The following is a 9906-nucleotide window of genomic DNA, read 5'->3' as shown; positions in this document are numbered from 1 at the left end:
AAACAGAGGAGAATGGGAAGTACCGATGGAGCCACTTACGAAGGGTACACCTATGAGGAGCTTGAGAAGGAACCACACTAACAATCTGAAAAGTTCCAGATCTCAATCACTGGTGCTGATGGCTTTATTGCCTTTCATATTGCTCGGAGTCTGAAGACGGAGGGCCACTACATTATTGCTTCTGACTGGAAGAAGAGAGGGCCTATGACTGAAGATGTGTTCTGTCATGAATCCTATCTTGATTGATTTCAAGGTGATGAGCAACTGCTTGAAGGTCACTGTTGGGTTTGACCATGCGTTTAACCTTGTTGCCAATATGGGAGGAATGGGGTTCATGTAGTCCAACCATCCAGTTATTATGATGATCAGCTTCGGCATGCTTGAGTTTTCCATGATCAATGGGGGTTAAGAGGGTCTCAAGATGCTTATGGATTGGAGAAACTCGTTGCGGAAGAATTGGGTAAGCAGGTTCATGGGTATATGACGAGGATTGGGTTTGATCTGTTATCATTTGCAGCTAGTACGCTTGTTCACATATACACATTGTGTGGGAATATTAAGAAGACAAGACATGTTTTCAATGAGATGCTGAGACTAGATTTAGTACCATGGACTTCCCTAATTATTGGTTATGTTCAGAATGCCCAAGCTGACGAGGCTCTTCAGTTCTCTGGGCTGCTATTCAAATCAAGAACTCAACCTGATCACATTACCTTTGTCGGGGTTCCTTCTATTTGTACTCATGTTGATTTGGCCTCTGTGTCTCCCTGCACCGAGACGAGTCAGATTTCAAGAGGAGTGGAGCATGCAGTAGGGATGAAAATGACAACGGCTTCCCGTTCCCACTAGGCTACAATAGTTTAGTGGAGAGGTATCCACGCATTGGAAAGGATCACTTGGTAAAGCTCCTGAAGCAGAGGCTTTTCTAACAGAACCATAGAAAGACGAATTTGGCATGTCCAAACAGGGTGTAACTGAGGTTATATTTAGTGAGGTGGAAAATGAGAATCCAAAGGAAGCAGAATGGTTTCCAGCACCAGAAAGGCAAGAACGAATTGCCCAATTGCAAGCAAAACTGTTCCATGCAGCTGCACCACCCAGTTTAGTTGTTCAGATGGATGGTTCATATGTACCGAGAAATAATCTGGAGGAAGCAATCCTACTTTTGATGATTCTTATGGAAAATTTTACCTTGTGGAGCAGATTCTGGGCGAGGTAGATGCTCTAGAATGGGTATCTCATGAGAGGGAGGTATACCCAATTTGGCTCTGCCCACATCGATTGTACAAGCTTCCTGTCGAAACAATGATATATCCTGAACCAGGCTTTAAGCTGCCTCGCAAACAGGGTGACACGCATTATGCCCAGATGTACACAGATGTGGAGATGTACTATGCGCCAGGGCCTGTCTTGAGGGGATAGTCTCTTGGCTAGTTTCATGCTGGGATAAGGAATCACAATAGGTACAGGATTGGCTTATTACCCAATAGATACAGCGCGTAGAAGGATGATGATGATCTCAGGCGAAGCTGTCAAATACAAGAGCTCTTTCGATGCATTCTCACAGATCCTGAAGAATGAAGGTGCTAGATCACTCTTTAAAGGTGCTGGATGCGTTCTGGTACATGCCAGATGAGCAGAGAAATCCACTATGAAGGATGCTACTGCTAAGATACTTGCCCGTTCTAAATGATCAGAGTGAGGTTGAATTCTCCTTGATACCTACCTCTGCACATGCATGGTTGTCCAAAGCTCCTTCTAAAGCCCTTGTTGACTTCCCAGGTCCATCTACCCATGTGCATGGAACCATGCAAACCCGGCCATTATCCATACCCATTTCTTTTACCTATCACCTTTCTCATTTTCCAATTTCACATATCTATCACATCACCATTAACCCACTTCTCATCACCCTTCCTATCCCTTACACTCAGCATATCTCCACTCATTTTTCTCACCAATTCTGTCATCCATAGCCCACTCACTATACCCTCATGCACCATACACATCACTTCACCCGTACCCTGCTCACCATCAATAGCCTAACCACTTTGCTCGTTCCACCATGTCCCATATCCACATTGTCTCTGCCCATTTCTATTCCATCATGCTTTATCTCACTATACCCACGGGTATAGGACTCATTCATACTCATTTCTTACACCCTATAGTTGCCACCCTCACTTTTCCACCTTGTACATTCGTGAAGCTCATTCATCAAGTAAGCCTTCAATCTGGCAGAAAGTGAAGAGTGCCCAGGCCAGCAGCTTTCCCTGTCGAGCAGCCAGAGTGGTGAGCTCATTTAGCAGCCGCATCAAGGCCACAGGGTATTGGCGATTCCTACGTGGCCTCTTTGTAAGGCATGAAAGCGTTTGGTGCACTATTTAGATCTATGCTTCTCAGAGACTGTGTAGCCATGCAATCACGCGAAGAGAATTGTGGGTTCCCTTTGTTGACCGAGTTGGTCTTAATCACAGATATTCTCATCCATGGCTGCTGATATATCTCCAAATTCTTCTTGATGCTGCGGAAGATATTGTTGAAATAGGAAAAACTGGTTGGAGAGATCAATTGTTACTCGAATTTGATTTTGATTGAAAAGGAACTGGGAGTGGCATTCTTGCGATCTGGTTAGCACAAGCAGGTGCAAAGACGGTTTATGCAGTGGAAGCGAGCTAGAGAAGGGGATTTACAGGAAGCTAGGTGAGGTATGTGGGTGTGCGGAGGGTGTCATCCCTGAGTTTTGGTGTCCTCAGAGAGTGGGGAGTCATCCACGGCACGGTGCAGGAGAGAAAACGCAGCTTGATTCATAGACTGAGGTTCTCAATATGAGGTTGGCGTCTTACGGGGAAAACCTCTCTGAGCTTTCTAGCTTCTCGACTTCAGACGAGGATCTTTTGTAGGAAGCTTCCAGATTTTCAGGGAAGTGAAGGGAAATGAACTTGACCGATTTTGCGAATCAAAATTCTCTTGTGAAAAATTGAAGTTTGGATATCAATTCAAGGTGTGGCTTAAGGTTTCTTTCCAATCAGAGTTTTCTGAATCTGAAAACGTGGTTGGAATGGAGTCTCTACTAGGGTTCCACCAGGCCATCCAGACATGATAACTAAGAATCACTATGGCCAAAATCGGAAATGGTTATGCCCCAGTCCTTGGCTGCTACACCTCTCGCATTGTGGTAAAGTTTGTTGAGGACTATCACTGGCAATGGATTTCATTCTTCTCTGCTATGTCAGTACAGGATTGATACTCCTATCATTGTTCACCTCGATCATGGAAATTTGAAGAAATAACTGGTGGATGTTCTTGTGCTGGGATTTGATGCTCATTGCCAATCCCTTAAAGGTTACTGCTGTTAGTTTCATTTACTGAAGAGGAAATCAGGCTGTTGCTAAGCCCGCATGCAAGCTTATTCCCCATCTCGGCGCCTTCAACATTTCAATGGCTTTACACTGAACGACGGAAGTGAAGAGCTAAAAACAAGAGAAACTGTGGGTTGATTTGATAATGGTCAAAGAAGGTGCTGGTGACAGTGATTCTGATGATTCATGCTATGCTAGGAAACATGGTAAATCTGGGAGTTGTGGGGATGCAGCTGCTCATGTGCTGGAAATGCAAGAAGGTCAAGAAAGGCCTGCAAAGGCTGTCACTCATGTTCTTGATAATGAGGATTTTCAGGTACCCTGGCATCTTCACTCTTCCTCTTCAGGTTTTCTCTGCAGAATCAAGCAAGAGGTCTTCATGATCCTGAAGCTCTGGCAAGGGAAGCAGTATTTAGTGTGAGTGAGATAGAGGCACCATACGGGCTGTTTAAGAAGGTTAGCAGCGCTGTGATTGATGGTGGTACATTCAATGGTTTGAGTTTTACGCAGGGTTTTCAGAATTTGATGATCCCAATCCACAAGTTGATCGAGTAAGCACAGTTATGATCAGGATTTCATCCCTGCGCGACCATTCCTCACCAACTCCCCCACTCAAGTATTTTTGCATGCAGCCTTAGGCACGTGTCCTCCTTTCTTTTATTCTTCATCATCTTTGATTTTAAAACAATTGCCCCATGTCCCGTTTTGTAAATATTTTCTTCAATTCATCTTTTCAAATAATCCCGGCTCCTCTACTTTTTCACCTTTCGTTTTTTTTTTAAGATACCAAAAATCTCATTTTCAATAAAATTTGGTTGCCATTTTCTTTCCGGCAAGCCACTTTTGCATTTTCTTTGTTTTTAAAATGTTTTAAAATAAACATGAATTTAAATTCCGTAATTCCGAACAATGGAATTTACGGAATTAATTCATGCAAAAATAAACGGGTTTTGGTGGGGGCCCAACATATGAGATTTTATGATTGATGGATTGTTTGGTTGATTTGGGTGCCATACATGATTTATTCTGCTCTATGATATGCATGTGATCATCCTTTAATTGTGCACTAATCTCACTTCTTGATAGCGCATTGAAGATCGTTGCCCAGGTACGCATCTGTCCTTATTCTGGTCTTGCTATACGCATGTTTTGATACTCATATGTGCATGATTGATTTGAGTATTTATTGATTTCCTCATCATCGCCATGTTAGCTTCATTCTATTAGTAGAGACCCGACTTTAGGGACTTAGAGGGGTGCTACGGTCTTTACCGTACCTTCCCGATAAGTAACCTGACCCCCGAACCCGATCCGGTTTTCACAAACCACCTTTTCCAAAAATCAGGAGTCACACTTAGGGTTTTCTTTCTTATTTTGTTTACCCTTTAAAAATAAAACAAAAATAAGTGGCGACTCCAAGTCATTTTTCTTAATCAATAAAAAATCAATTTTTCAAATAAAAATCGAGTTTCGCCATCGAGTGGGAAACGCATTCGAGCCAGCCGAAATGCGGGGTCCACAATTTGGTAATTGGTTTGCAAGATTTTGCAAATAAATGATCCTTTTAACTTCTAGTTCATATTGATTTGTACAAGGATCAAAATGGAACATAGTAGATGCATTCCAAGTAATTTCTCACCATTCTTTAGGAATTGAATTTTCTCTCCCTAATGACAGGAAAACACTCTCATTAAAATGACAATCTGCAAAGCAGACTATAAAAACATCGACTGTCAAAGGTTCAAGATATTTGTGAAACCAAGGTTTGGTTAATCTCGATTTTGATGATAATAAAACAAGGTTTGACACTAATGATTATATTTCAAGTGTGATTAGGCAAGAATATTTCCAAAGTGTCAATCAAAAAGACAAAATCAAGACAAAGAGTAATCAATAAGAAGAAAAAGACTTAAAAAAGAAGTGTTTTTCAAGACCTAAACTTTCTAAGATTTCTTTGTAAGGTTGTTGATGCACTAGGTCTTTTATGCATTACATTATTAATTTATGCACCAAAATCATCCAAAATTAATTTTGTATTAAATCCTTTAAAATTTAATAATTTCATGTTTTCAACTAAAACCTTATGTCAAATGTTTTTCAAACTTGTTTAAAATGTTTTAAGTTGAAAATGATGATTGTTGAGCCAAAAACGACTCAACCTGTTGAACCAGATGAGGAACTAGTTGACTTGTTTAGCTCAACCGGTCGACGGGTGCAAAAACCTTTTCTCTCTTCCAGAACGCTTGTTCAACTAATCGAGGTCTGGTCAAGATCCAACGGTTACCTACTAAGCATTAAATGCTAATGGCTAGTCAACTGGTTGACCCCTAGCTCGACTGGTCAAACCTTCAATGGTTAGTTTGATCGTTTTCCTCTATAGAAAGGTTTCAATCTTCATTGTTTCAAGAGCTTAAACCCTTCTTTAATATATTTGAGCCTTGAGAGAGTCTTTTTTAGTGCACCATTGTTCTAAAACTTGCATATCATTAGTGCACCTTTCAATCTTATCTTCATTTGTAAATCTTTGAGAAGAAAATTTTAAATGTGTGATATCATTTAGGAATTCTCAAGTGTAGGGTATCACATGAGGGGTTGTTCAAGAGTGGGGTATCTCTTAAGGATTGTAAAGGGTGTTTGGAGCCAAAAATCCAAGAGCGTGTATTGGAACTATAATCCAATTATATTGCTTGAAGGCTTGATTTGGAAGCCTTGAAATAGTGGAACCTCAAGCTTGGGACTGAAGCTAGAGGAGAGTGGATGTAAGTTGGGTTACACTGAACCACTATAAAAATCCAGTGTTTGCATTCTCTCTTTCCTACTCTTATACTTTATATGCAATTGTCTTTATATTGTTTTATTATATATTTGCATATAATTATCTCTTATATTTATATAATTTAAATTTGCAAAAAGAGATCATCACTCTATTCACCCCCCCCCCCCCCACCCTCTCTAGGGTGATTACCTTAGGTTGGATTAGCCTAATTTTTCTTACAATATCTTATGATAGATGGAGAATTAAAACCTAAATAAATCCCAAGTCTTCATTTGAGACCCATTTTAATGCAATGTGTAGGTGCAATTGGTACATATACTGCACAACCAAAGATTCATAAGTGAGATATTTGGTTGTTTTCAAGTACGAGTTGTGAAGGGAATGGTAAGTTGTAGGTCGAATACGATCTAAAGCTGCAACAAGCATAATAGCATGTCCCTAGGCAGAAGTAGATAATTTGGTTTTCTTTAGTAATGGTCGAGTTATTAATTGGAGACGTGTGATGAAGGATTTTGCTAAACCATTTTGGGTATGAGTATGAGCAATAAGATAGTCAATATTTATCCCTACCAATAGACAGTAGTCAATGAATGTTTGAGAAGTAAATTCGCCAACATTATCAAGACATATTATCTTATTAGGATAACATTGGAATTGTGCTCATAATTTGATCATTTGTGATAGGAGTCCAGCAAAGGCAACATTACATGTAAAAAGGAGACAAACATGTGACCACCTAGGAGAAGCATATATTAAGATCATAAAATAACGAATTGGTCTACATGGTGGATGGATAGGCCCACTTATGTTCCTATGTATTCTTTCTAAAAAGACTAGTGACTCAAATATGACTTTAGTAAAAGATGGTTTAACTATCAATTTACCTTGTGAGCAAGCAGCACATGAGTATTCATTATGCAAAAGACTCTTTAGGTTCTTTAGTGGATGCCCACGTGAGTGTTTGATTATTTGATGCATCATTGAAAACCCTAGGTGACCTAGTCTCTCATGCCAAAAGACAAAAACTTTTGGGTTGTTGAACTTCTGGTTCATGAAAAAATATGATTCAATAGGCTTTATAGTTGTATGATACAACCTAGAGGAGAAAGCCGAGAGTTTTTCAATTATAAGCTTCTGGCCAGATATAATGGAAGTAATGTAAAGATAATTACATTATCTTCATTCATAGTTTCAATATGATGTACATTTCTGCGAATATATTTAAAACTGAGCAAATTTCTTATGGATTTTCTAGAATATAAAGCATCATTTATATGAAATCTAGTTCCATTTGGTAGCATTATGTTTCCTATTCCAGATTCTTTAACTAAGTTTGTAATACTAATTATGGTACATACATTAGCTTTTATCAATGTTAATTCAAGGAAATATCTTTTATCTCGAAGAATTGTGTATGTGGTTTCACAATCTACGAGACATACATCATCCTTAGTCATCTTAAGACCAAATAACACATGGATTTTAAATGCAACTAATATTAAAAAAACAAGGCATAATATTATAAATAACAATATAAAAGAAAATGTAATAACCAGATATAAATATAAGACATAATAATATATTATTTGATATATAATGTAACACCAATCAATGTTAGCATTCTCATCATTTATTAAATAGTGTGTTTTTTCACTAAGACCTCCAAAGAAATCAATGTCTTAGTAGGTTAGGTCCAATCCATCACCATAGGTAAAGTTCATCTCTATCTCTTTTCCTTTTGCTTTTATTGATGCTTGGTAAAGGTCGATCATATTTTTGAGTATACAATAGGTATGCAATCAATGACCATTCAGACCACATTTATAACAATTATTCTCATGGTTCTTTAGAGGTTTATCTTGCAAACATTTCCCATTTTCTTATTTTGCCTCAATATTATTTCACTTCTGGAGGTGCAATGAAGCTTTCCTTTTATGAGGATTTGAGGAATTATTACTATAATAACCATTATATTGGGGATTCCTTCCACGACCACGACCATTTCCTTGTCCTCGTCCATGTCCACGAGTTTAGGATGATATTGCATTCACTTCAAGGAATGGTTAAGATCCAATTGGATGAGACTAGTGATTTCTCATCAAAAGCTCATTATTTTGTTCAGTAACAAGATGACATGATATTAATTCAGAGTATTTTTTAAATCTATGCTCTTGGTATTACTGCTGTAAGATCACATTCGAGGCATGAAATATAGTAAAGTTTTTTCTTTTTTTGTGATTTTTTCTCCACACAACTTTAATTGAGAGTTGATTTTGAAAAGTGTAGAGTTATGTTATATTCACTAATAGTTTTAAAATCCTACAACCTCAAGTGCATCCAATCATATCGAGCTTTTGGGAGAATCACAACTTTTTGGTGGTCATATCTTTCCTTCAAATTACTCCATAGAGTAAAAATGTCATTTACTATAAGATACTCATTTTTAAAACCTTTATAGAGATGATGGCGAAGGAAAATCAACGTTTTTGAGTAGTCCTACAAGGATGCTTGATTTCTTTCTTTAATTGTAGCTCCAAGATTCATTGCATCGAGATGTATTTTAGCATCAAGGATCCAAGATGGATAGTTCTTTCTCGGAATGTCAAGTGCCACAAATTCAAGTTTTGTGAGATTTGACATTATTAAATAACTTTAGATATATGACAAAACAATATTAATAGAATTAGTTATAAATTAATAGCATTGGTATGACTTTTGATTACAATCAAAATCAAATAATTTGCTTATAACTTTTAATAATATATAACACAAATTAAATGAATTTAACAATCGCAATATAAATATGAAAAATTTTATTCTATATAAATAACTTCAAGTTTAAGATACGAGAATTACTTTCAGAGCAATTCGTGCTAATAACGTGTTGTAAAAGAAGGATAAATGCAACACAAATAAAAGTAGAGAACAACTATATATTATTTTGATAATAATATATAATGGAAAGGAAGGAATCATAAAAGAGAATTAAGAGAGTTGAAATAATGAAATATATGAAGAATAAAAAATAAAAATAAAATAAGAGAGAAAGAAAGTTTCTTTCTTTGCTTAGGATGAAATTTACAGAGGATAGGAAACATTTTTATAGGCTTTTAATGAAAATTTAATATAATAAATGTGGTGACATTCATTACTTAATTTACAACAATAAGAATATATTTAACTTAAAAAAATGATGACATACGTAGACATTTTATACTCTTTAACTTTTAATATTTATCCAAATGATGAACTAAGTGGCTTATCACCCATGGTTCACCCTTCTCAATGATTTTTCCCTTCATTTTTAATCCTTATTTATAGTTATATACACATCTTACATGCATTCTCCGTTGTTTTTATTATTTCACCATTATTTAGACTTGCATACTGCATTCATACTTCACTTTGGTTTAAGTGGGTTTAGTGTTAGAAGTGACATATCTACTCATCCTTGTCATGCTTGTTATGTGAACTACTAATTAAGATAAAATAAAAAAATAAAAATAGAACACAAACACATGGAGAGCCAAAGAAAGGGAATATACTCGTTGGAAGACACGTGGCTGTTGTGGGAACTGATGGCTGCATGAGTGTGCATGGAAAGATTCCATGGTGCTATCAATTAAATTAGGTTTTTTTATTTATAATTTTAATTTTATTATATGAATGGACATGACAAAAATTCTGATTTAGAAAAGAAAGATAAATTTTATAATGAATAAAATGATTTAATAATAATTTTTTTATCTTTAACTATGAAACAAAAAA

At 36.9% G+C, this 9906-nt stretch overlaps 1 protein-coding gene across 1 annotated transcript; it reads left to right on the top strand.

Annotated features, from left to right (window-relative positions):
- The first annotated feature begins 214 nt into the window (after positions 1 to 214).
- Positions 215 to 849, top strand: LOC109121775 (pentatricopeptide repeat-containing protein At4g37170-like). The gene is made up of 2 exons (XM_019217039.1): positions 215 to 336; positions 411 to 849. The coding sequence occupies exons 1-2, from the start codon at positions 215 to 217 to the stop codon at positions 847 to 849; spliced, it is 561 nt and encodes a 186-aa protein (XP_019072584.1).
- The last annotated feature ends 9057 nt before the right edge of the window (positions 850 to 9906 follow it).

This window comes from Vitis vinifera, chromosome 19 (genome assembly GCF_030704535.1).
Source record: "Vitis vinifera cultivar Pinot Noir 40024 chromosome 19, ASM3070453v1".
NCBI lineage: Eukaryota > Viridiplantae > Streptophyta > Magnoliopsida > Vitales > Vitaceae > Vitis > Vitis vinifera.
This window is presented reverse-complemented; position numbering and strand designations above follow the sequence as displayed.